The sequence below is a fragment of the Nestor notabilis genome, unplaced genomic scaffold, assembly GCF_000696875.1.
Source record: "Nestor notabilis isolate BGI_N333 unplaced genomic scaffold, ASM69687v1 scaffold10219, whole genome shotgun sequence".
NCBI classification, from domain to species: Eukaryota; Metazoa; Chordata; class Aves; order Psittaciformes; family Psittacidae; genus Nestor; species Nestor notabilis.
Genome location: NW_009942358.1, coordinates 27,794 through 55,232, shown reverse-complemented (window position 1 = coordinate 55,232; position 27,439 = coordinate 27,794). Strand labels below are relative to the sequence as shown.

Genomic DNA, 27,439 nt, shown 5'->3' with positions numbered 1-27,439 from the left:
TTTGTTTAGGTTGCTGACACTGTGGCTGCAGTTTACTCACCAGATACCAATCAAACACTGATATTTGGAGAAACACTTGGATAGGTACAGTTCCTCACCCAGGATGCCTTTCAAAGCTGGATTAGAACTGACTGAATTGCAGAATATGACTGTCCCCGAAGATGATAACATCAGCAACGATTCAAATGATTTTACAGAGGTGGAAAATGGCCAGATAAATAGGTGAGTATTTTTCCATTGACACTGCCTGTGCTAAGAAACACACTGTTTAAAACAGCATTCTAATATATACGTCTTGAATTTTTCATTACCAAATCATGATCTGTTTGAAGATGTAATTTGAATTTCATATGTGACATCTGTTGGGCATAGGCTGCAACAGCAGATAAAGCAAACAGAGTGGCAATTTATTCATCGTTTTGAATCTTTCAAATTAGTCTAATAAAATGCACAAACATATAATGTAGCAAAAAGCCAACATTTTGAAATGTCTGCTTGCACACAGGAAAGGACTAATAATTAATACAATTAGACCAATGGCATAATCTGGGCCAAATCTCTTTTGTTGACCTTTGATCTCTGATACGACAGTTTTGACCTGCCTGGCCACCTCCATGTATCCAAGCTCGTGGAGATTTACAGCTGATGTGGTTGGCAGCACACGTAGTCCTGGTCCACGTTTGCAGTTTGGCAAGTTAAACTGGGTGGTGGCTGCCACTCCCTGAGGCAGGGATGGCAAGAAGATGGTAAAACAGAGACTTGCACCTCACTCGCGTCAAGTTTAAAAAAATGCATCTATTGGTCAATACCAGTGAAAATCATTAGGTTTGTTTAAATTATTGGGATGTTGGCTTTTCCTATAAGCTGTACAGTCATTCACAATGAGCAGCCTGTTCCACCTGTGGGTGGTTGTTTAGGCCTTCCTACCAGCCTTCAGCAGGTGCTGAGCTGTCCTGTTTACAGCGAAGACCTGCTGGCAGACCCTGTTTGGGTTTTGCAAGCTGTAAAACAAGAAGATGTTTTCCAATCAAACTTCCTGTTCAAATATTGCAAACCAAGGTGGAGCAAGTGTCCGCACAGAGACCCAGCACTGGTGCTACTGGGAAGCCTCTGCTGGCACATCCTCCTTCTCTTTTACTGCTGGGCTGCCCACTGCCTGGGTTTATGGTCTTTAAAAACTGCTTTTTTTCGCCCTTTCTTCCTTTTGGCAGCAGCTTTTCTGGAGAAACTAACTTTATAGTGTAAGAACAAAATCAAAAGCTGTTATTTCCCAGCTGAGGGTGCAGTCATGAGGCTATGGGGCCATGTGGGTGGACAGGCAGCTTGGCAGCAGGTATAAGCACCTGCTTATTCCTCATGTCCGTACCATGCACGCAGCAAAACCAGTCGGCCATACCCTGGGACTGAGCGGGGGCCCCTGGCTGGTGGCATGGGTGAACCTCTGGCAGGAGGGTGCCAGCCTGTGTTCCCCATTGCCTGCCATGGGGAAGTGCTGGGGCAGCTGCCAGCCGCATGGTGTGGCGGTGGGACCGCAGCGCAGCTGCGCTGGTGAAGATTAGAGCTGGTCAGGAATTTTCTGATGCAACTGCTTTGATGGAAAGTGCCAAAGTGAAACGCGAATGAGTTCTGTTAAAGAAAAAAAACCCTTCGACTTTGCCAAAACAAAACAGTTCCAGTATGAACCTGCTCACTTCATAAAGCAAGGAGCTCAAGGGCTGACAGTGGTGAATTCGCTCCCTGGAGCCTGCTGAGGATTTATATCCTCGAGAGAAGGAGTGGCTGCAGTGGGCTGGCTGTGCCTCGCCTCCCCAGCGCCCTGGCTAGTGCCACCAGTAACTGTTATGGGGAAAAACCCTGTTAATGCGTCAGCTCTCAGGGAATGTTTATGGAGAGTGGAGAGGGAGCGTGCTGTATGTGCCTGATCCTCTGCGGTCACAATGCACTTCGTGGAGTTAGGGAGTAGTAAGCGTGGCAAGGACTGCGTTGGGTCCAGACTGCCTACAAAGGGAAGAAGAAAAGTGGGGTGAGGAAAGGGTACCAGAAACTCAGAGGGAGAATTTCTGATTACTGCTGTGGCTCTTAGGGCAGATGAACATATTCCACAGTTTTCCATTCCTTTCTGGGTCACTTTTTTCCTCTGCAGAGCACCATTTGTTGTAGGACGTAGCCCATTAAGGTTGCCCGTTTTCCCTCTGACGGAATGCTCACTGGGCTGCTACTTATTCCTGCACGCCATGCATGAGTATTCTGCCCTATACATCCCAGTGTGTTCATATTCCCCGCCATGTCTATAACAAGAGTTTCAAGGCAGCTCACACTGATCACAGCTTCCAGCACAGCAGCACATTGGCACTGGAGCAGCCCCATCAGCATCCCCTGGGGCTGAGCCACCCATGGCAACTGCCCTGTGCAAGCACCTCCACACCAACATGGGTGATGAGCAGGCAGGCAGACCCTGCTCTGTACCCCATGTCAGAGGTATCCTGAAAGGGTGTGGTTATTCCCTTTCCATAACTACTTTGGCAAACACCTTATCTCCATGGAATAAGAGGTTAATGGGTGTATGGAAGAACACATTTTGGCATACGGTGCAAGGTCTTGTGAAACTCCAGAGTCCATCAAAATCCATGGGACTTTTTCTGTTGATTTCACTTGAGCTTTAGATTAGATCTGTAATTTCCAACTAACTTTTTGTTGGTTTTGTTTCAACTTGTTTGATTTTACACTCTGTATTTCCTTTTAAACATTTTTTTTCTTACCAGTGCATAATTTTTCAAGCTCAATATAGAGCAGTTTTTTAACAATCTTTTGGAGAAGAAAATTCAGGGAGAGGCTGATTCCAGGTCTGATTGTAAACTCCGAGTATTTCTTCATTTTGGAAAAGAATTCTCTATATTCGTTTGGATTTACATCCTTTTCTGGGCCTTTAGATGACTTGCTCCGTATCTGTAACTATGCTGATGCTTTCAGGAAGCTGATGGCTGAATGCCTATCTTGGTTTACAGCTACTAGTAAGTTATCAGCACTCCTTGTTCAGTTAACAAAGTTGTCAGACCAGATATCGTCCAAGTTTCATGGTGTAAATCAGACCAAGGCTTCTCCTGCATTTCTTGTTCCTGCCTGCCTTGGAAACCTTTGCCATTGCTCAGGTTAGTGCTTAGTTTAAGAAGCTGCCTAAGGATAAAGTTCTGTCATCTTGTCAAAACTAGCTTTCCCTAACAAACGTTTAAGGCATTGTCAAATATCACTTTAATTTAATTATGTTTAAACATATCTGAGATGGCTAAATTATTTTTGGCTAACTCTGCTTTGCCGAAATGGTTAGCTTGGGGATATCCCCTTAATGAAACATTTCTCATTTAAGTTCTCTAATACATTAATTTTGGAAACTGTACTTAAGCATGATCCTTTTAAAACCACTTTATCAATAGAACTGAGTTTCTATTTTGCACGAAATCAAGCCAGGAAAAGAACTAGATGAAGAAATTCTTTCCAAGCCAACCATGAGGCTTCCTGCATTGCAAGGATGAGCTAATTATTTTTTGGCCAGGGTGTTCTGTTAATGTCTCTGAGAAGTTTTGTGTAAGCTGTTCGTACTCGGCTGTGATGTGGGAAACACAACAGGAAAGCAGAAACATATGAGAACAGGTTATATCTTACAATGATGAGTAACGTGTGTGAAATGAAGACAACAAACAACGCAAATGGATTTCATGCTTCTCGGGGAGACGCAAGGCTTTGATGGCACAGACAGTCCTACTGCACATTTCCACAGCATGTCATAGTGGCCTCTGGTCCTTGGGAAGGCCGGGAGAGGCTGGAGTGGAGTAAACAGTCATTTCACTTCATTTGTGTCGTATTTATAAAGATCAAATGTACAACATTCTGTGACAGTGAATAGCTTGTTTTCTAAGCACATCTATTAAGCAGAGCAGATGCTTGTCACGCTTTAAGTAGAAATTCCAGTATTCCAACATATGTTACTTTTCATATGCTATAGGGTGGAAAAGACCCACCCTGAAATGAAAAAAAAAAAAATTTATAAAAAAGCAAAATCTTGGGGAAAATTGTTTCAGATGAATCCATTGGATTACCCTTGCCCTACTTTATGTAACTTCAGTAATACATTCCCTTTATGGAAAACTTAATCTGTCATTCGCTGCAGCTGTACCACCTACCAAGCATAGTCCCAAGGCAATCTTCTCGTCCAGACTTGCAGGTTAAGTTGCCTGCAATAGCAAATGCAGCACAGCCTCCAGACCAGGCAGACCCCACATCCTGCACCTCTGCATCACTGGTGAGCTTTCCAGGCAAGCGTCCTGGGGCTGGGAAGCGCCTTGTACAAAAGCCGGGTGCAATGCTATGTACCTCATGGTTTGGGAGCACAGTAGCCACATTCCTGTATCTGACTTTGCCCTCCCATACACATTACACAACATAAATGGAGAAAAATGTGCAGTGTGACGTGGTAAAAAGGGTGGATGGAGAGCCCAGTTTGGAATAGGTGATGGGATAATGGACAACAAGCCCAGTCCATTTTAATGTAGGACTAACACAGAAGAAAGTACTTTGGATTGAGTTATCAAATCAAACTAGTTTTCTTAAAATCCCATCCAGAAGGAAAAAAATGTGTTTGCTGGCCACGGAAGATACCAGTTCCACAGAAGCTGTTTACTCTGTCAAAAGTATTCTAATGGAAAATCCCACGGTCACTTTATATTCATGCAGTATTACTCGAGTGTTGTTTTTTATCATGTGTTAGCAATAATTTTCATCAAACTTTAATACCAGGTGGCAATAATAATAGTATTTAAAAATCTGTTATTTCTGTAATTATTAAGGGGGCACTGGCTGCAGAGGGATGAGGAGAAGGAGGAGGCAGACTAGTTCTATCTGAAGTAAGTCTGACAAAATCTAATATGACACATGATCTCTGTAAATGACAGAAGAAGAAGTCCACAGATGTGCCCAGCAGCCCTTACAAATCCAAAAGAGACAAAACTCTTCTCTGTGCTCCTGCCTGTACAAATTGCCTGCAGGGTGTTTCGAGAGAGTTGAAATGTCTTTGTCAAACCTTTCACACTCTGCTGCCTGCATTCAAGAGATGGGCTTTAAACAGACATGAAATAAAAAAGCACATGCTCTGAATCAGGTTGAGATTTTATTCTATGAGGATGAAATACCTACACAGCGAGCTTTGGAAAGTTAATTTTGGATCAGTCTGTGTTAGAAGTGGTTGGTTTTCACTCCTTAAAACACTGGGGGAGGTTCAGCCATCTATTCCAACTGCGTTAGGGCCAGTAAATGTAGCACAGTGTCTATATTTTGCAGCAAATTAGTTGCTGAATTCAGTGGTTTAAAAAATACAGGAGAAGCCTATAGTTGTTTTTTATTGATACTAAGGAAGTCAAAGCAGACCAATGGCTAAGAGTCAAAGTTGCAACCAACCAGCAAAAATAGTCCATACATTTTGCCAGATGTGGCTGAATTTAAGGGGTAAACTCAAAATGCGTATGGAGTACGCAAAATGGTGAAGACACAGAGCCCAGTGTGTCAGCTGTGGAAGCTTAAGTCAGCAGCGTTACAACTGCATGATCTTGGCATGCACTTGGAAGCTGTGCTAGTATGCATCCCTAGTAACTAGGTCACAGCTGGGATAGTAGGGAAGTTTGGTAGAGCCCTGTCTGTATGAGTTTGCAGTTACATTACCAGCCTGAATACTGCTGGATGTGCGGTCTTGAGTAACAGTTTGAACTATGCTCGCCTGGCCAGTAGATGTTCCCAGCTGAGGGAAGGGATCAGCGGTGCTGCTCCGTGTTCAGAGTTTGTCTGTTTTAATTTAAGAAGAGCCACCTCAATTCACCTACAGCAAGAAAGGTCTCTGACACTGGTTACAGCCCCTAGTTAGGTATGTAACATGTACAATGGCTGACGCATTAGCCAGTGCAGCCTAAAACCATCTGTGGATTAACAAAGATGCCAGGGACTTAATTGTACATAAACATTCAAAAGATGAAAAGCTGAAAGAATCCTTTATACAAACTAAAATGTTTGCTGAAGAAAAGATCTGTGAGAAAATAACAGCTCATCCAAACCAGTATTGTCATAAATCCCAAAGATACCAACATAGCCGCAGGAGGCAAATTTTGTTCTGGTGATGGTAAATTCCTAAATGTGGATATATCAAGGGCACAGAACAAGTAAAGAGTGCAGAGAAAGAAGAGCTGTTTATTCCATGTTTCCATGCACAGAAGTGTTTCATTTTGCAGTATGGTGAATTCAGTATTGAGTTTTGAAAGACACTTAAATGAAAATCAAGAAGCCCTGAGCTGTGCACCGACAGAGCACATTGCCTGGTTCAGAATGGTCCAGGCAGTGCTGGCTGTGTGTAGGACCTCTTCCTCCTCTTAACTCCAGCCACACTGACCCTATGGTGGCAATTCAGGGTTTGGCAGGGTGCTGCAGTGTCACCCAATATGGAGGGAACAGATAGGGTCTGTTAGGGATCCTTGGCAGAATGATGATAGCACTAAATGGGAGTTACAATTAAGACTTTATTTCCTCAGGATATTATGATTACTGTAGCTCAGAATTTATTATTAGAATTGCACAGGATTTCTACAAGCAGAATCAATTAACTTAATGATTTCTGATCACCTGGACTCTTATGCAGATCAGATCATATCTTAATACATGGTTTGCTGTGTCACTATAACAACTGTAATCTAGACTTGTAAATCATATAGGAGGGTACAAGGCCCTCCTTCAGTCCTCAGAGTAACCAGAAAATGGTGGTATTCTACCTGACCACTGCAGGTCCTGAGTCCCACTGCCTAGCAGCAGCTCCCATCCAAGTTCCCCACACAGGACTTGAACCTGCTTGGTTTTACAGACAGTATAGAATCTGGGTGCTGCTACAGTTCCCTGCTATGTGAGTGGGTCATTGCCACCACCTGGTGGGCTGCTTGCCTTGGGACATTCAAGGCTGGCAAGGAAGGGAGTAATCAGGCTGGTGCCCAGGAGTCTTGAGGCTGATAGGGAGGGGAAGAAGACATCTGTTTGGTTTGTCTACTTGGTTCACAGGACCTTCAGTGTCTGATAATGAGGAAAAGGGAATGAATACATGACCCGCCCAGTCACAGAATGGCTGTTTGCCTTATAAAATGGTGTTAGTTATACTAAACACATGAGCAGGAGTTGGGAGCAAGGGGTACGGGTCACATGCACCTCTGCAGGACACCTGGAGAAGTATCTCCTCTTAATGTCTGCAAACAGATTTCTTTCCCATCCACAGAACTGGCACTGTTGCTTTACTGAACCTCCTAAAAGATATACTCTCTATGTATACATTTATTCTGATCTTGTGCTCGTGTTAACTTTATTGATGCCCAACATACACTGGTATCAGTGAAACATAATCTGGCTCATTAAATAATTATGAGTCTGACCTCTTTTCAAATATAGTTTTTATATGTTGGGTATTTTGTAATCACATGCTGCTCACGGAATTAATGTATTCACATTTCCTAAACACTTGCTGGAAATAAATCCTCTGACTTCTTTCAGCAAGTTTATTTCGGATCGAGAAAGCAGAAGAAGTCTCACAAACAGCCACTTGGAGAAGAAGAAATGTGATGAATATGTAAGTCATTCTTGCTGCTCTTTTCTCTGTCAAAATGAACTGTACGTTGTGTATATGCAGGACCTTTAGGCACAGTCTTCAAAAGGGCTGGGCACACACAGCTATAACTGAATTTCAAGTTCCTGTAGGAACCGCCTGTGCTCAGCACTTTAAAAAAATAAATAAATAAAAAAATAACCCAAACAAACATTTTGGTCAAGTTGAGGCAAGGGAATCCCTCTGGTCTGTCTTAGGCAGAAGTCCTGGTGGGTCCTTATGGCTTTACAATATATAAATAGAGCACCTAAGATGTTTCATAGTCTTAGCAAAAGATGGGGTTTAAAATTGAAACTATGGTATGAGTTGTATATTGCCTGTACCATTTATGTCAGTTTTCAGCAATCAGAGTGTAGCTGTGACAGTGTTCAGGGATGCTTTTTCCTCTTTCAAACCAATTTTTACTAAGTAATTTCCATAGCAGTAGTTACTTATATCTGATATATTGCAATATATGTGGAGTTTGAAGCACAGATGCATTTCCCTGCTCCATTCCAAGCTGTTGCTGACACATCGGTCTTTACTTCTCCAGATTCCAGGAACTACTTCTCTGGGGATGTCTGTTTTCAACCTCAGCAATGCAATTATGGGCAGTGGGATTTTGGGTCTCGCTTTTGCCTTGGCCAACACAGGAATTCTCCTTTTTCTGTAAGTATTTGCATGCTGAATAGCTGGTCTCTGTGCAGTTTCACTGCGTTTAAGGAACATGTGTGCTGCCATCAAGTGGAAGGATTTAAACTCCATCTCTAATCAAATATAACGTTAAAGTCTGAAAATGTTAGCTACAAGTTTTGGACTTTTTTTAGTCAAATCTTTTTTGGGGAAAAGCTACTACTTGTAATGCTAGAGCAAATCAAGTCCATGTTATTTTCTACCTGAGCCTAGCCAGGGATGTTTCCTGTGGTCCATAAGCTATACATACATCAGAAATATTAAGTAGTAATACTTGCAGTTGGATAGTACCTGATTCTTAGTCATGTCACAGGATCTCCAGAGCTTTCATCAAAACACGATGCAATAACTACTTCTTTGAAACCAAGAAAAAGAATGAAAGAATGTTTATATTCCTCTATGTGTTACATATAATATTTTCATCTCACTCCCACAGTTTCATAAGTTTCTTATGTGAGAGTCCTTGAGAGCAAACATAAACGTAGCCAAGATTTCAGTATAAAAAAGAACTGAGGTAGAGTACTTAACTCCAACGAAAAAGAGGCATTCTATAAAGGAGAATTTTACAGTTTAAGAATGAAATGTTGCCAGTGGATGAGTAAGACAGTGTTACTCTGTTTTGTTCTGGATCACATGAATAAAGTATGAGTACATTTCATTGTGGAAAGTGATTGTTAAGAAATCAGTTGGGAATTGTGTGCAGATTTCAGTGATAAATGTTCATTGAGGGAAGAAATCCAGTAATTTACAATCTTTGAGAAGTGTTCAACACAGTAAGTGAGTTTACAGATTACTCTTACGAAGTCTCATTTCTTGAATGTCACATCTAAAAATCCAGAACTTTGGTTATTTCTTTAGGGTTTGGGAAGTATGAGTCCTGTATATGAGCAGAGTAGATGGCCAAAGTGGTACATATAGCCACCTGCTCTGGAGTTTTGTGCCAGGACAGCTACATCCATGCTGCTACCTTACAGTTTGCTGTGGTTGGGTAAAATCCTGGAATAATCCAAGGACTTAATCCATTTACATTAAGAATGTACAAGTCTCATAATCGTATTGTCACTAAGATAGGCTACAAAGTAGCTGGACTCTAATTTAGGTCTTTCTTATGCAGAGCGGCCGAGTTGATTTTGGTTTTGCTGTTTTTTTTACCCAGTACACTAACCTGTATGTGATACTCCATATGGTGCTCTGACAAGCACACACAGACTGGTGGTGGCAAAAACTGCTGTAACCAGTAAATAAAGTTACCTCTCTTCAGCCATGTTATACCTCTTCTGTGGTAATAGCGTCTCAGCCAAGGAGCATCCTCAGTTTCTCCTTACTGATTCAGTTTTCTATAATCTCATCTTCTCGTTCTTTCAGCAGTTTTTCTTGAGGGTGAAGTGAAATGTGAAATGAGTTTGCTCTAAAGGATGTGAAAAGGCAGTTTCTTTTAAGTGAAGTAGATCAGACCAGTGGTGCGAACACCAGAGGAACTTCTAACATCATGTGGCGGTGACTGGGCTCCTCTTAGGCTGAGTAATGAGTGTGTAGATCTCTACCACCACATGGTTCAAAAAACTGCCAACCCTGAATGTAGAGATTTTATACAGTAAATAACAGCATTATTCTCTACAGAATTAACTGTGTGTATTTAAAAATGGATAATTGTTTTTATTAGCTTTATAATGCCTTTACATCTGTTGGCCTGGAGGTAGACCAGCCCACTGAGATCAAGGGTAAGGAAGCTAGCAGGACCTAACTGATCATGCTAGGAGAGCTTTCCCCTTTGAAGCCTGGGAATACAGGATCCTAATGTGGTGTCCACAGTTACACCTGAAAGTTGAACTCCTTTAAATGTTCTTTTATCATGTGACAATCTCAGAGCTAAACGTAGTCCATTAGTGGTAGATTTTTTTTCTCACACTCATTCAGTGTATCTTTCTCTGCTGTTGGTATCAAAGGTAGATCTTAGAACCATTTCTGCTTTACAAGTGATTAAAGATAGAGTCCTAGCAATACTTTCATTTTTGCACATTTAAAAGCACTTAAATTCATTGTTCTTGAGTAGCACAGACCTGGAAAGTTTCTGTGTCGGTTTGTCTGGTATTGGCATGCACCATCCCTGAAAAGTGGAGGTGGAAAAATGAAAGGAGCATTTTCAGTGCTAACAAAGCATGCCCAGCCTGATTTCCTCTCACACCTTTTAGGCCTCTGCAGAGTGAAGTGTGCACTGCCGTGCATACCTGGATCTGTTCAGATCCTATACTCTTGGCATAAGACATGCAAAATAAATATGGCAATGAGTATACATTCTCACATCCTATTTGCATAACTTGGCGCCATGATTCCTAGGCAAAACAAATGTGGTAGGAACTCAGATGGACTTAATCCCAGTACTGTTGATAACTACAGCCTAGCCAAAGAGGAGCGTCGTTTCCTGTATGCAAAAGGAGAAAAAACTTTGCTGCAGAACGATGGCACAAAAGGCTTGGGAAGCTGGGGATAGGCCAGGCCATGCAAGGATGGCAGGAGCGCTCGCTGCTTCTTGTGGTTTCATCTTGGAGAGCCAGGACCAGAGCAATGGATCGTGCTGCAGAAGCATATGGGCCAGCCAAGTGCAAGATGCCTTCAGCCTGCATTTAGCCTGGCACTGCACATGGTCTCAAAAACCCTACTGAGGCACAGGGCCTTGTTAGATGAGGTGTAGTATGAGACTACCACCAGAGTTTCACACTGCGTTCTGCAGCTGCTTCTGCCAGGGTTGGCTGGAAGCAGTCACCCAGCTGCAGCCTAACTCCTCCAGAGGTTTAGGGCAGACCAGCACCTCTGAGGGGCTGTACGGTGGCAAACGCCATGCTCTGCTGTGCTCTTCTGCACCCCATACCTTGCAAGGGTCAGAGCTGTTCTGTGCAATAATAAGGCAGGTGACTGCGCAAGCCTCACAGGTTTTCTGGCCCCAAAGCCTGGGACTGGACAAGAGGGCTGGGAATAGCACAACCAGTTTAAGCTGCTCTGGTAATATGGCAGTTGGGAGCAAACAGCAGTGCCATTGCAGAACAGTTTGTTCTTCACAGCACTCTATGAATCCCCTGCCCTAAACTGTCTATTCTGGATTTGTTGGAGGGAGGTGACTTTTGCATGTGCTGGTCCCTTGCGTAGCTGCCAGCACTTCTTTAAAAGCAGGCAGAATGAAAAGTAGGAGAGTGCTTTTGGGACTGCAGTGCAAGCTTCCCTACTTCTGTTTTGAATTTGTGCAGAGCAAGTGGCATGGACATTATCATTCCTTTCCAAGGGGTGGTTCTGGCACGAATATCCCTGTCCGTACCACAGCCCTAACACAAACAAGTTTTTCATACAGTGCTAATGGAAATGCCAAGTGTCCCTGCAAGAACCCTATGGGGAGCTAAGGACAACAGATCAGATAAATACCTGGCTGCTTGGGAGTGTTATTTTTACCGCTGCAGAGGCTCCGTGAGCTCAGTGCCTGAAAAACGGGAGCTTTTGATATTAAAGTAAACTCGATGCTGGCATGAGGAGCCGGAGCCATTTGGGGCTGGAGTGAGTCAGCCCAGCACAGAGCATAGGGGAGCTGTGAGCACCATCCCTGCAGGCAGGCAGGGGTGTAGCAGCTCTGCAGGGAACACAAAAAATGAAGCAGTGACCTCAGCCAGCGCAATCTCCCTTCCCTTCTCCACCTTCTCAAGGAGAAACACCCTTTGAGCTGTACAAAGAGTGTTGTTATTGTCAACCGTTGCTCTTTATTGGCAAAAGAACAGTTCCTCCTATCACCTCTTTATGTTTCTCCCTTCTCTGGCCCCAAGAAACTTGTGGGTCATTATTTGGCTCTGAAGTATTTCTAGTCTAAGATAATAAAAATTGGGGGGAGGAGGCTTCTTATCCTGTTCTTTCCTATGAAAAAGATGTGTTGCTGCCTATCTATAGCAGCAGCTTGTTTTCTGTTAAATCTTAGGCTTGTTTTTCTTGGTGTCCTGAGGGTAGTTGTCATAATAAACAGAGGAATTGCCAACAGATTGTCTGAATGCTCTTCACACACATCATGAAAACATCGTCAGGTCTTTGTGTGTCAGAGTGTTGGAGGGGAAGGCACACATGGTGCTTGGCTCAAAGACACAGCGCAATAAGCAAATGTGTTTTTATGCACTTAGCCCCCGGCACTGACTAATTATCATTTGTGCCAGCAAGTTTCCTGCACAGTTTGGTCATTACTCCTCCACTTCTTCTACATGAAGTCAAATTATGGATCACAGCAGACCAGGAGTGACATCAGTGAGGGAACACCAGCCCCCACCTGGACAAAGGATAAGCCTTTGGTTTCTGCCTTTATTCCTAAGGGAAGCCAGTCAAGCCTTAACTTCCTTCCTCTTCCCCCTGCTTGTGCACTGGGAGGCACATAAAAAGCTATTTGGGCACCCCTTTGATAGCATATGAAACGTGCCCTGGGAAAACATGCTTCCATTTGGTATGGTAGTTCTTAAAAAGAGGGCTTTCTTTTGAAATTTTTTTCCCTGCTTCCAGAAGAAAAAGCTTTAGAGTAGGTGGTGAGAGACATACCTGGCTCATCCCTGCTCTGATTAAATCTTAATTCCTATCTGATAAGACATCTTTATTCTTGTTTCTTCCAATATTGGGAGGTATAACTCACTGACAGGCTGTGTTCTGCAGCTCTGCTAAGTTGGACATGGTTGAATCCCTCTGTGTGCAGGGCTTTCTACCTCCACTGTGATGTGGTGGAACTGCGAACAGTATGTGAATCACATGTATTTTTAGGGCTTTTTGCATTGTCAGAAGAGTAAAAAGATTATCTTGGAATCAACAGGAATATGACCTAACATGAAATATTGCAATACTAGATCTCAGCTCTTACAGTAAGCTTTATTTTCTATTCTTTTATAGGCTGCTCTTGGTTTCAGTGACGCTGCTGTCTATTTATTCAATATATCTCCTGTTGGTGTGTTCAAAGGAAACAGGTAATTTAAGATGTTATTCTACGATTTCAGTAGACTTGTAAAGGACAAAAGATAAAAAGTGCTCATATAAGGCCAGGTGCTTTGTGTAAGATGGAATTTCTATCACAATGGAAAATCCTAACACATTTTGGGTCAGAAGCCCAGAATTAACAAGAATTTATGTCATGTCAATAGAGAACAGCATCTGACCATCTCTACAAAGAGAAAAACTTACTACAAAGACTGAATTTTTCTACCATGAAATGTTGTCTTCAGTGAGCTAGAAAGAATAGCTCACGGTAGTTTCTTTGCATTGCGAAACCAATTGCAAATGAAATGTTATGAATCTTTGCCTATGGTGAAGCTTACCTAGAAATGCAGTTTGTCCTTACTGGTTAATGTGAAATTCCTGATAGCCTTTGTGGTATAGCGGGATGTTTCCTAGAACATAAAAGGGAACTGTTCCTCCACAGAGAGAAGTGTATCTGTAGGCAAAATACATTCTAAACACAGAAATTAGAAGTTAGTTACAGCGTTAAATGTCACTGTGCTCAGGCGTCTGAAAGACTCTTTCCTTGGGAAACAGTATCTGAAGCTAGATTTTGAAAATCATCTGTGAACAAGAACACTGTAATATTTTAATATGTAATTTGGACACACATGAGTTACTGTAATAGCGTGTATTATGCAGCATAGGTTGCCTATTTAAATTAGGTACCTATGCCTAATTGTGGGCGTTAGTGCCCTCTCAGTTCTCAGAATCTAAGCCCTGTTTCTATGGTGCTGTTACATTTAAACTCGAACTTTCTGTTTATGCAAGCTTCAAAGCAGAAATGTCAGCTATAACGAAATATGGAGAAAACCAAACAACGGGATGCATTTTAGAAATCATCTTTACAGCGTGACATCTGCAATATTTCTCTCTTTCTGTTCTCATTTCACAATGTCCAGTCTTTTTCTCGGCCTAAATCACAGCAAAGCAGAGAAACATTTAAGACAAACCAATTATTAGAGTGGTTTCTCAAGCTTGACAGATATTAAGAAGTTTTAGTTACAATTTACATCTGTCCCTGCTTTTACCAAAAACATACTGCACTGAGAATTTGCAAGTTAAGGCTTCATCATTGGAAGTTGTAAATCATCCTGTGAACAGCAGCTGCCCTCGTTTGGGTCATTTAGACAAAGCAGGCAGATTGCAGAATTGCAGTTACTGTGTCTGCTGTGGCCAGGCTGCCAGTGCTGACTTGTAGATCCCTCTGTACCGAGTTCTGTCTGGAGAGGAGGCTTTCTACGTCACTGTCATTGCGGGTGCAAACCTAATACCCCTGGATGGGGATACCAGAACTTAACATATCATTGAGGTATAGACAGACTCATTAAAGATGTGTAAAAGCCTCACTAAGAGCTTCAGTTTCAGAAGTGACTGGTAGCCAATGATAACATTTACAGCCGTCAAGACAAGATTCCTGCATAAGTTTCAGCCCTAGTAATTACAAGAGAGCTCTCTATTTACTTGCAAAAGGTAGATATGACTGCACAGATGGGTGGTTTGCTGAAAAGGAAGCATAAGAGTTTCAACCCAGCAGCTTTCTCCAGTGTATTTGTTACCTTTGTCTTCCATTTTTTACATTACAGGCTGCATGGTGTATGAAAAGCTGGGTGAGCAAGTCTTTGGTACTCCTGGGAAAATGATTGTCTTTGGATCTACATCTCTCCAGAACGTTGGAGGTAAAGGAGATGAGAGACATTGAAAAACAAAACCCAGAAATATGTTAATAATTTTACAGCTACCAACCAGTCAGGTTCCTCCTTCTCTGAGTGACGTCTTGGGATCTTTGTGCTCCTCAGTATTGCTGGGGCTAACACTTTGTGTGCAGCCTTTTAAACATGCTGTTACTGGATGATCAGTAGTTTATGGTCAGTTATAGTTTTGTGTCTTCTATTATCAGACACTGATGTGGGAAAAGGTTCAGGATGCTTCTCTGTACATGTTCTGCAAAATACCTTACTTGTTTTCTAAACTGACTTTCTTCTTCCTCCAGCAATGTTGAGCTATCTCTTCATAGTCAAAAATGAACTGCCTTCTGCCATAAAGTTTCTAATGGGAGAAGAAGAAACTTTTTCGTAAGTTGAATTAATATTGGTGATTAGATTATAGGATTTAACGCTGTGTAGACAAGTTTAAGCATATGTTTATAAAAGCTCTTAAGTATTGGATACTCTTTAGGTTTGTCCAGGTAGATTTTCATAGGAATATCTTAGGGGGTTAATAAAAACCAAAACAACGCTGGGAAGGAAAAGAGGATGAATGGGAAATGAAACGTTAAGTCATCAGTAGGCACTCTCTTTGCACACCAGATTTCGTGTAGAATTGTGATCTATACAAGCCTCTTCTTATCATAGGATCCAACCTTTTAGTTAGGCATCACCTTAAGATACTGGAAACAATGCATGTTTAAGATATCATGTATTTCCCCGTGTCCTTAGCATCTTACAGGATTTTGCCTCTGAAGCACTGTAGTATGAAATTCTCAGTACTAGCATATGACAACAGCAGAATATTGTACTTAGATTTCTGCCATTTACCATTCCATGACATTTACCAGCTTCTTTAATAAGAGGAGTGGTAAATATTTTTTGCACTGGGTTATATAGTGTGCTGTAGTACACAAGAAGAAAATAGAGATCCCATTCCTCAGGCTTCCATGCTAAATTGGACCAAGCAGTGGAAATGGGTCATGCAGAATGTCACTAACGCTGTCCCTTCTCCCTTTTCTTGTTTTCCAGCAGGATTCAAAGCACTTGACTAGAAGGAGGTAGATCCTTGGGCTGGCTAGTGCATGCCAGCCTACAGGAGCCTGGTTTGCTGCTCCAAGCACATGCCCAGGTGGTTTAGCAAACAAATGTGGTGGCCCCCTCTGCCCCACTGAGCTGTATGTGTGGCCCTTTGCATGATCTTTCCTCATCCTGGCAGGGTGGCTTGTATGAGGTTAGGGAGGGTGGTGTTCTGCCTCTCAGTCCCACTCACTGATCTCAGCAGTAGGATGGTATTTTCCCTGGTGACTTTGAAAACCTGCCATACCTGAGCCAGAGCAGTGCCATGCTTTAAGGCCTGAATACTTAATGAGTCTATGAAGCTTAGATGTTGCCCCATTTCTTCTTTGGTAGGAGTTTGTAGGGTAAGGAGACCAAAGGTAGTTCTGTAACTGCAGCAAAGAAGTTGACTGAGTGTAAGACAAACCAAAGAGAATTTAAGGTGTGCTCATGGGTTCCTTTAATTCTTTTATACAGGGCATGGTACGTGGATGGGCGGATTCTTGTTGTCACAGTGACGTTTGGTATAATCCTCCCTTTATGTCTCCTTAAGAACTTAGGTAAGATGCAAATGTCATTGTGGGAATAAAATAAAGGAGCCCAGACATCATGCCACTGGCAGCCACACTGGCAACTCAACTATAATAAAAAATAAATGCTCTCATTGTAATCTAAGCAGCCTCCTTGGTCCAGGAATAAGCTGTGTTTAAGCATCTTGGAACAAGTAAGCCTAAATTGTCACAGTGGTTGATCTCAGTATAAACCAGCTTCCTCCAGACAGCCGTGGAAATTTATTTTAAAAATTACAGTTAAGAGGGTCTTCATTTCATAAGGCAATTCTGGTTTATGTGTGGCCTGTAAAAATAAGTTCACAAATTGTGAGATTACAAAATAACTTACTTTTCTATCTGCATCGAGATTTTTAGTGGTGAGGTTAATTGGAGGCACTGGGCTTTGAAGATGTGTATAGAGGATTGCATTTTCACATGTGTTTGAGTCCATAGGCATGCCAGTAGGTACACAATATATTTTTTAAAGCCATGTAACAAGTTTTGGCACTGAAGTCCTGTTGAGATCTTCCTTCTGAGAAAATAGCCCACATTCAGGTGACGCGGCTTGTATCAGGGCATCTGGGTCACGTTCCGATCGCATTTGCACATTTTCAGGTTTCTTTGAATTATCACAGCCCTTTTCAAAAGTAAAAGAGTTAAACTGCTGTAAAGGTGACCCTCGGGAGGTCAAACCAGTCAGAGAAAAGCTTGGGTCTGTCTGAAAGCCGCAAGGCTTGCAATGTGGGAGACCCACACCTACAGGACGCGGGTTTGTCCTGTCCAGAAGCTCAGGATACATATTAAATGTATAACACGTTTCAACTTCATGAAGCAGCAAGAAGAAGTAAAACCCAAGCTATGGCTAAATAAAATAATTTTGTATGAGATTTCCTTTTAATTTCTTTCAGGGTATCTTGGCTATACCAGTGGATTTTCATTAAGCTGCATGGTATTTTTCCTGGTAGTGGTAAGTTCAGCTTGCTTTCTTCATTGGATGAGAGTCACTTGATAGGTTATTCATAATTTCTCTGATGTTTTCATTTTAATTTGCTTTTTAGTATTATTTTTATCAATTAGCTGTCTTCCACTCTTATTCTAGGTTATATACAAGAAGTTTCAAATTCCCTGTGGTGGATCGGAGCTAAATGCAACATCATCTAGCTTATCAAATAGCTCAGCATATGAACATATGTGTAAGCCAAAGTATGTTATCTTTAATTCCAAGGTATGTTTCTTTTTATAATACTTATTCTTAATTCACATAATATATGCACGTACACCTCTTGTTCTTAGTCTGCTCAGCATCATGCTGGGCCTGATTCTCCATGCTGCCACTCATGCCCCTTGCCCAGTCTTAAGGAGATGCTGTGTTGAACGTCCCTCCTTGCAGTCTTGCTCTGCTCCAGTAGTAGATGTGCCAAGGCTGTGAGCCCAAGCTACCACCAGACAACTAATGCTTTCTTTGGGAGAGTTTTCCTTTCCACTGCTTCTCGCTATCCGTGCTGGAATTGTGCCTTCAGGCTGTAGTCGAGCAGAGGCTGAGTAAGGCATTCCTGCATCCGAAACCCAGATGTAATCCCTCTGTCCTTCTGCAGACAAACCACTTCTTTGTGACAGGGTACATGTTTCTGTAGCCATACAGTGAGCTGGATTGCAGAAAGGATATAGTTGAAAGCTAATCCAGCAGAAATTTGATTGTCTTTCAGCTGGATGCTTTCCTCCATCACCGCACAGCTGCAGGAAAAGCTGTGCCAGGAGAATGCGAAAAAGCAACTGGCTGTAGCTGTGGGAGCAGGAGGATTGCTCCTGCCAGCTGTTCCAGGGCACAGTGCTCTTAAACAGCACCTTATCCAGCAGGGCAGGTCCCCAGGGTGCTGCAGTCACATCCATATGGAATGAACACATATAGCATATGCATGCAAAATGTAATGTTTTTTAAATTAATCTTACCAGCTTCAGTTGAAGAAGCCAACCTGAGCACTTTTCTTTAGTTAGGGGCAGCAGTCAGCCCAGATGCAGTGTGATGGACTAAGAATTAGTTGGTGTGCAGTAGCAGCTTAGGTGTAGGTATATTTTAGGTAGCGTTGAAGGGCAGTCTTCTTCTCCTACAGTGTCAGCATTTGACTTGGAGTCAGTGGAGGCACACTGGAAGTATCAGTCCATCTGAACTGGGCATGCTTGAGCTGAACTCTGGAGATTTCCCCTGGGGGCCAACAGCTTGCCAATCATTTTAGCTACTTTGGTGTGTGAGAGGAGACAGTTTCACAGAATCAGGGGGTGGCTAAGGTTGGCAGAGACCTCTGGAGGTCCATTGTCTGGTCCAAAATCCCTGCTCAAGCAGGGCTGCCTAGAGCCAGTTTCCCAGCACCATGTCCAGGCAACTGCTGAGCATCCCCACGGAGCGTACTGTGAGTGAGGGAGAGGAGGCAGCACAGTAAGGACGGCTGGAAAGCAACCAGTGTATTTACTGGATATGTCAGGCCTGGGGCATACCCCAGGATGGCTTCTGTGGGAAGGGGATGCCTGTGGCCAGCACGAGTAGATCTCAGAGGGCTGGGGGGAGCTGCATGTAGGGATGGACTCATTTTGTCCTTGCAGGAGGACCTGTTTTTCATGTGATATCTGCTCATACCCATTCCCAGGGGAATGCTTGGGCACTGAGATCATTTGTGAAATCTGGCCACTTGCTGAGGACTGAAACCCACCCAGGTTTTTGGTGGAGGAGGGGATGAGGTCCCCCCAGGAGGCCCCCTGCGCTTCCTGGTGACGTAACGGTCTCTCTCTTTCCCCAAGGAAAAGCATGCTCCCTCCACAGCCCTCCTAGCCCTTTTGCTGGCCTGGGAAATGAAGGGACTCAGTCTGGTACCTTGAAATATCCATTTATTTGTAAGTTCTGCATTCCTGTTCTCTTTTCTTACAGTCTGGATATGGGCTTCCTCTTCAGGACTTCAGCCTTAGCACCACGGGTGCACGCCCCTCTCCGGTAGCGTGGCGTTGCCCCGCCATACGTCCCTTGTACGCGCGACACTCTTCTAGTAGCGCTGGCGGTAGCTGGGCAGGGAAACCCATCCCAGGGAGCAAAGCCAGCGGCCACGTGGCATCCAGCGCTGTGCTCTGCGAGCAGGCTCAGCACTGCGCTTGCATGACCAAGGAGAAGGCTTTGTCCTCTCACTGAGAGAGCGCTGCTTTCCATGCTGCATTAAACACGCACCAATTGACAGGTCTTCTGCCTCCTCTGAAGGCTCTCAATGTGCGGTTGAAGAGTCCAGAGAGGTGGGAGCTGAGGTAGTTGAACACAGATTGTGTCTTCACGCCACTGGGGGAAATACTTCTTAACTTGTTCTCTGAAATTCTCTCTGAACAGACCGTGTACGCTTTGCCCACCATTGCTTTTGCATTTGTGTGCCACCCATCAGTCCTCCCGATTTACAGCGAACTTAAAGAGTAAGCCTTCCTCTTCTTCTCTTTTCCCCCAGTTAATTGTTTTGAACTGCTTGACATGGAAAATTTTAGCGCAGAGGTGCTCTGAGTCATTCCTGCCATTCACAGGAGATGTGCTTTAATAACATCCAACAAGCCAACAAGCGTGGCTGTCAGCTAGGAAATCTGGCCCCCCAGGCGTTACACTGGGGCGGTGGGGAGGGAGCCTGAGGATAATGCAATACTTTGGGAGTTTTCTCTGGAAGTACACAGCAGCCTGGCAGGGAGAGCCAAGTCGTGCCGGTTGTTATTTGGCACTGGAGAGAGGCGTGTGTTCAGCTGATGGTGTTTGTTCCAGTGCAACTAAAAATCTGTTGTGGTAGCAGGAAAAGCAAAGTGCTCTCAGCCTCTCCTGTACTAAAAGACCTTTGCCAGTATGGCTGTCTCGCTGACACCTACACTAGGTGTGGGGGGCTGTGGGGACCTGAGGGCTGGCCCTGCTGTGACATTGCTGGTGGCCCCAGGGCCTGGGGGTGCAGTGGGGTCCTGGGCCATGAGGGGAGCCCCAGGGGAGAGTCTGGGTCAGTCAGACCCATGGATGCCCTCATGTCCCAGCCATTTGCTGTGTGCTTGGAGTGACTTCAGCAGGTTCCCAGGTGCCTATTTAGGGCATCCTTGTGGGAATTTAAGTCAAGTTAGGTACTAGAACATGAATATTTCAGGACAAATATGTAAAAATGAAATGTTTGCAGTTAACCTGTTTTATGGTTCTACAGTGGTCTGCATACATTTGTGATTTGCTACCCACAGGGACACAAATGTTTCTCCCCAAACATTCAGAATGTGTTTTAATCCCCTCTGTATAATTTTACTTCTCCTTTATTTTGACCTTTTTATTTAATTACTGAAGTGTTTAAGGGCCATCCTTCTCTACTCAGCTTCACTCTTCACTGTTTAAGCAGGTATGGCCGGGGAGCAGAGCCACAAAGTGGACTCGCTGTCTCTTGACTTAAGCCCCAAGCAGGGTCCATTTCCCAATCCTTCTCTTCCCTGTGCAACTGTCAATGGATTCCTGTTTTAAATGAACATGCATTCATGAGTCTCTCCAGAATTACTATGTTTATGCAGAGGCTTACTAAATTTTTAAACAGCTATTGAAATATCCAGACTAACCATTTTTATGTGTTCTTTTGTTTCTTCTTTCTCCAGCCGTTCACAGAAAAAAATGCAGTTGGTTTCAAATATCTCATTTTTTGCCATGTTTGTGATGTACTTTATGACTGCCATATTTGGCTATTTGACTTTCTATGGTAAGTATGCAGTTCTTTACTGATCAAAGTAGAAAGGGAATACATGTGAAATGAATAGTGTATCCCAGCTGGAAAGGAAAGCCTCATCTACTTATGTTAAAATACTTATTCAAATAATTTTCCTTAAGGTTTTCATATTGAAGGTACAAGTCTTTTCCTCCTTTTTCCCTAGGGATGAAAAGCACAAGTGAAAGTATTATTTGCAAAGGGCTTATTCAAAACATGAGGGAGAGATTGGTTTAACAGCATTGGGGATTAGCTGGGCCACACTATGATTTTAGTTCCGAGGTCCTCACCTGAATGTTGTGTACACTGGAAATGATTGAAGCGTCGCATATCTCCATAAAATGAGGCAGATTTGAGAGCAGGTCCTAGGAAATGAGTATCAAATCAGCCATCACAGCTTTTTTATGTCCTTATTGACGCTTTTATCATAGAGGTGAAGGACCAAGTATTTTCCCTGCATCCCTATAGCTGACCCCTCCAGGTCCTGATTAAATAAACTGGCAGTGAAGATGGGGAGGCTTTGAGAGTTGTCCCAGCTCAGCTGCCGTAGGATGGTTATTTCGGTGTTTGAGACTTGCACCCTCTCTCTTTTCATGCGTATCAAGTCATGAACAAATTACGTTGTATCACTAAAGGATACAGCATGTATGCCCTAAAGGCAAAATTATTAAGTAAAGCAGGATAAAATATGAGTGTTGCCCAGGAAGCTACTCCCACGTCCCAGTATAACGGGAATGTTGAAAATGAGTGTCTTCTTCCATGGACCATTAAGGGGTTACAAGACAGATGACAAAGCTGATGTTTGCCTTTTACCTCAGAGTCCCCAACAGGTCATCAGTCTTCTCCACCCTATTCCAACTAACCTTTTTGTTACAATCTTCTTATTCATGATACCGTTCCTTGTGAGCCACATATTGCAAGAGAAAGAAAATAAGTAAATATGAAACGTGGCTTTTTTTTTTCTCCCCAAAGGTGTATCTATCTCATGCTTGTTTTCTCTTATTCTGATGATGAGGCCTTGAGTCTGCATGCAGTGAAGTAACTCGAGGTCATCTGTTCTAACTTTCCCAATCAAACCGCAAACCCTCTGCAAGTGACAACCACAACAGCCGTTCTCATCCAGCTGCTCCCATCTAATGTGTAGAAATGCATCAAATTAGCAGCCCCGGGGAGCAAGTGGGTGTAAATCAGCACGGACCCCTTCGCTTTGGCAGGGAGGAGATTCTGATGTGATTGCCCCAGGGATCTGAGAAGGCAGATCCGTGGCGCTCCTCTCTGGGAATCTCCCACACCCCTCAAGGACGAGGGTCTGGAGTCCATGGAGGAGGTAGGGGCTGCGTCCTTCTGGCCCTCCCAAGGGGGAATGGCGGAGGAATCCCTGGGTGTCTCGTGTGCCTCTCCCCATCTCAGGTGTCCCTGGTCCCCAGCGCCAAGAGCCTGCAGTGGAGGCTGTGCAGCTCTGCTGCGGCTTCTGCAATGGTCAGTGCCATGGCAGGCAGCAAAGTACACACAGAAAATACAGAATTCCTCCACTTTGATCCTTCTTCCCCTTGAGACTGACGAGACCTTACCTTTCATATGTTCACTTACAGTTTTCTAACCCTCTTCTCTACCCTTACCTGGGTAAGAACATTTTTATTGTGGCCATTTCTTCTTTACACCAGTAGTACTTGTCTGTTTGCTATGTTCTCGAAAGTGTTGCAGTGATGACTATATTTACATTGCAGAATTACAGAAAAGAGGTGTTTTTCTTCCCCTAAAAGGTCACAGTGTGGTTGGGCTCTGTGGTGTATCTAGCTGAAAGGAAAACAGACCTTCAACTGTAAGCCTTGCCCTTCACTTCCTACCTGGCTGCAGTCCGTGAGCGGTACAGAAGTTGCAGTCTGTGCTTAAAGGAGCAGAGTAAGCTCTGTGTTGCAGAAGCTGTGCATGTGCCCGGCTTGAAAACCCCACTCCTAATCTGCAGGGAGGTGGGAGAGTGTTTTCTTTCTCCTGGTGGGGATTCAAGCACTGTGTAGGTGGTGTTGACCCATGGTCTCTCACCAGAAGGGTGTCCTGGGGGGAGTGCAGTCATTTCACCGCAGGACAGATCCCTCTGCCTCCAGGAATACATGAGGTTTACCAAGTGCCAAAGATTTTAAATTAGACGTGGCTGCCGAGTTCCCTTTAAGGACTTTGCTTTAAGAGCTGTCATGTTTTACCAGCAGCTTTCTAAGATTAGCAATCAGAAACAAAACATGAGCCTAAAACGGGGCAGCGAGTATGTTTTGTGGTGTGCTTAACAGCCACCCCCTTAGGTTATTGCTCCTAGATATTTAAAAGTTGCAAAGCAAACGCATAGGTCCCTCAGCAACTTGGTTTTCCTGTTGGTTAGCACACACAGACCCGCTCTGCGCTTTTTTCCGGAGCTGCAAGGAACCATTTTTGTAGGAGGTTATGTTAAAACACTGCCAGTGCCTGCACATTAGGCACCTCCCGTGATTTGTCTTGGCTGCTGAGGCTGAGCTGCAGGCACTGCTGGGGGGTGGCAGGTTCAAGAGGAGAAACCATCAGGACAGCCCTCGGAGGAGCTGCTGAGGGATTTGAGGCAAATGTCAGAGCATCCCACTGAGAGCTGACCCCAGATAAGCTTTGTTCTTGGTTGAGAACAGGGGCACTGCTTTTCACTGGAGGTGTATTTGCTGTTTAGATTAATTTAGCTCAAAACCTTGTAGTTTATGTAAGTTCAGCAGTTGCAGTGCATGTGGTTATTTTTGTATCATTTGAAACTTAGGGAAAAAAAAAAGCCCACAAAACTAATTAGAAATAGCTTATTTCACTTTACTTATTTTTTTATATATGTATATATGTAAGCAAGCTTTTGTGTATGTCTCACTGTTGTCTTTCCTACAGTGAAAATTACCTTAGACTTAGGCGTGTACTGTCTTGAATTAAAATGCATTCCTAAATCAGGCCTCCAAAGGATTAATCTGGAATAATGGGATCATTAGGATTTGGTTCAAAGCGCTGTTTTAACTCAAGAATGTTTCATTCCGTACTCTTTTGTTTGCAGATAAATCACTTGTTGTTCAAGAAGGCTGTTGTTAAGCAATGATTTTTGTGAACAGATTGCCTGTTTGCTAGCACACTTACCTTACTGTCTTTCCCATAGACTCTGTGCAGTCAGATCTGCTTCACAAGTACCAGAGCAAAGATGACATCCTCATCCTGACCGTGCGCTTGGCTGTGATCGTTGCGGTGATCCTCACGGTGCCGGTGCTGTTTTTCACTGTAAGTAGAAAAGCTCCTCACGGTTTGGCAGTCGGTAACAGCTGTACGCGGCGGCGCGTTCCTTCAAACCACAGACCAGCAATTGCAGAGACAGTGATGTGACGGCTACAAAAAGAGCTTGAGCTGGGATCAGTCTTTTCCTACACCAGACTCCCACCAACTTCTGGAGAAGTTCTCCCTGCAGGAAATAAATTAATCGCTTTTTGGTCTTAAATCTGGTTTAAATTGAATCCACAAGTGCCACCTTTTACTTCACATTACTTCACTGGAGCAGGCTCAGAGGTGAAGTTCATTTTTAAGTGCAGAAGGATCCCAAAGGCACATTGGAAAGAGAGGAATATCCTGCTGCGGATGCATGTATAGCTATAGTTTTGAAAAATCAAGTTGATTTTAAGGATTTTTTCAAAGGATGTTACATCAGAGGCCCCAGAATTTCTGACAGATCTATGCAGCACTTGTTGGCACGTGAAGAACTAGTTAAAATAAACATGGGAAGCTTTGAATTGGCTTGTAGACTGTTCCTGACAGAGAACTCTTTCTCTCTCTTCTTACAGGTGCGTTCATCATTATTTGAGCTGGCTAGAAAAACAAAATTTGACTTATGCCGTCATGTTTTGGTTACTGTTGTTCTTCTGGTTATCATCAACCTGCTAGTCATTTTTATCCCAACCATGAAGGATATTTTTGGAGTTGTAGGTACAGTATCCTGGTTTTTTGTACTATTAATAGAAGTCTGTTGCTAATCAGCAACACAATAATTAGCTGTTGCTGACAGCTAACAAGACTCATTTATTTCAATTTTGCAGGGGTCACTTCTGCCAACATGCTGATTTTCATTCTTCCGTCATCGTTGTATTTAAAAATTAAACAGCAGGATGGATCAAAGTTGACTCAGAGGATTTGGGTATGCATTCCTTTCCCGTCAGCACAACTCTTTCGTCTTATCATTGCTTGCAACATGCTAGATGCAAAGCGAACCTTATCTGAACATATGTGTGAGCTGGTTTACGTTACTTTCCCTCCTTATTGCAGTCAGTTGTCAGCCGTGCTTGTTGTCCTTCCCCTCTGCTCACCCTGGGTGTCTCCTGGCGAAGGGGCCATACCACGCAGGACACTGTGTGTTCTGGGGGACCCTTCCCTGTGGGGCAAGGGGCTCTTTTCCTGGCTGGCAAGCAGCAGCCGTAGCTGTCAGCAGGGTACAGATACCCCTCCAGCCCGCTTCAGCAAACCTTTCAGCCCAGCAAGCTTCCTCCATTTCCGTGTGTTGATCGAGAAAACGTGCAAAGCACTCTGTGGTATTCCACATGGTTTTAATGGACCTGAGTCAGACTTAGGGTGCTTCCAGCAGAAGCAGCCAGCTGAAATGCTAGTCCTCTGGCATGCATGAGCAAATGGGAATGGCCTTGGAAAGATCTCCTGTAAGTCCCAGAAGGAGCTGTAGCTGAGAAGATGCAACACTCCTGTGTATTCCCAGTCTAACAGGGTGTGCACTGGAAGCGTCATAAGGTCAGACCTTCCTGCCCTGAGCAGAGAGGCAGGAAACCCATGTTTCACTTGTGGATCCATCCACAGACTCCAAGAAAAAAGGGCTGAACTTCGATGGGCACATATTGAACACATGCTGGACTCTTCCAGTGGGAAGAATATATGTATTTCTGTGAGGCTTTGCAAAGAGCAGAGCCAGTCGGTCCTAAAAACAATCTCACTTAATCCTCTTCAGGGATGATCAGTGCTTAAGAAGTGAATTGAAGGGAGAAAAAAATTGGGTTTGGTGTTCAGTGAGTAATGATAAATGATGCTAATCTGTTTAATTATCTATGAGTCTTGTCTCTACCAGAAATGCTATCCCATTTTAGCTGATAACTTTGATACATCACCCTGTAAATCTCCTTAAGTTAACATGGTTGAATTAATTGTCTTTTCTTGTAATTCATTAATTTTCTCTCCTTTTTGTTTCAGGCTTCTCTTTTCTTGGCACTGGGGGTATTGTTTTCCCTAGTGAGCATTCCCTTGGTCATCTATGACTGGGTACAATCAGGAGGCAGTACTGAAGGCCACTGAAGTTCACCTCCTTCTGAAGATACCCCTGTTTGCTACACACCAAAATCGCAACCATCCGTTCTGTTATCTATCCCATCTTTTGTGAGTTTACTCAAATCAAATCCAAATAATGATTATCCAGTACTGAAAATACTGTTCGAAAACAGACCCGTTTTCCCATCACTCTGTCCCCCAGTACTGTGTTACCAGATCAGCACTGAGTCTGTGTTAATTGTCTGTAAGACCGTATAGAGCATTGCTCATAGGAATTCATCACAATTAATTTGTTTCCCCAATTCCACCCATGAAATTGCATTGTTCCTTTATTATCCTTAGCCCTTCAGCCATAAGCTCTGCTCTTTTAGAGCAGCAGTGCCTGTTGTTATCAATCCCAACTGGAGTCATGTCCTCTCACACCCTTTCCCTCCTGTCTTTTAGCCAGAACGCTGCTCTCCAACTGTACCCATCTGGTTTGTCAGTTTGTTGGTTTGTTCTGTTGCTGTTTCATGCACTATTTGCCTCACTGGCTTAAGTGTAGCATTCTGGATACGTGCACAAAAAGCACTATGAGAGCATAAATTAGTGTTTTATAAGCATAGGTCCTAAATTTGGTGCTTCTCTCTGATGTTCTGGCAGGGAAACCAGCCCCAGGGCTTGGCCCTTTTGTGGTTTTGGGGAACAGACCTGTATGTATGTGTGTGTCTTTGTAACAGGGTGCAGGGAGCA

The 27,439-nt window shown here is 43.5% G+C and overlaps 1 protein-coding gene across 1 annotated transcript; it reads left to right on the top strand.

Annotated features, from left to right (window-relative positions):
- Positions 1 to 103: 103 nt before the first annotated feature.
- Positions 104 to 26,977, top strand: SLC38A1 (solute carrier family 38, member 1). Its single transcript, XM_010021363.1, has 15 exons — positions 104 to 222; positions 7,567 to 7,642; positions 8,211 to 8,326; positions 13,250 to 13,323; positions 14,938 to 15,030; positions 15,345 to 15,426; positions 16,594 to 16,676; positions 17,576 to 17,634; positions 17,767 to 17,892; positions 20,032 to 20,111; positions 21,297 to 21,397; positions 24,555 to 24,673; positions 25,228 to 25,369; positions 25,480 to 25,577; positions 26,633 to 26,977. Exons 1-15 carry the CDS (start codon positions 104 to 106, stop codon positions 26,732 to 26,734), a joined length of 1,470 nt encoding a protein of 489 aa, XP_010019665.1. The 3' UTR covers positions 26,735 to 26,977.
- Positions 26,978 to 27,439: the final 462 nt, after the last annotated feature.

Bases quoted from the DNA above. Each gene is read 5' to 3' on its own strand.
- SLC38A1 (XM_010021363.1), top strand. From the start codon at position 104: ATGCCTTTCAAAGCTGGATTAGAACTGACTGAATTGCAGAATATGACT. The intron at 7,643-8,210 runs GTAAGTCATTCT...TTACTTCTCCAG, and splicing joins AGAAGAAATGTGATGAATAT to ATTCCAGGAACTACTTCTCT. The intron at 21,398-24,554 runs GTAAGTATGCAG...TCTTTCCCATAG, and splicing joins TGGCTATTTGACTTTCTATG to ACTCTGTGCAGTCAGATCTG.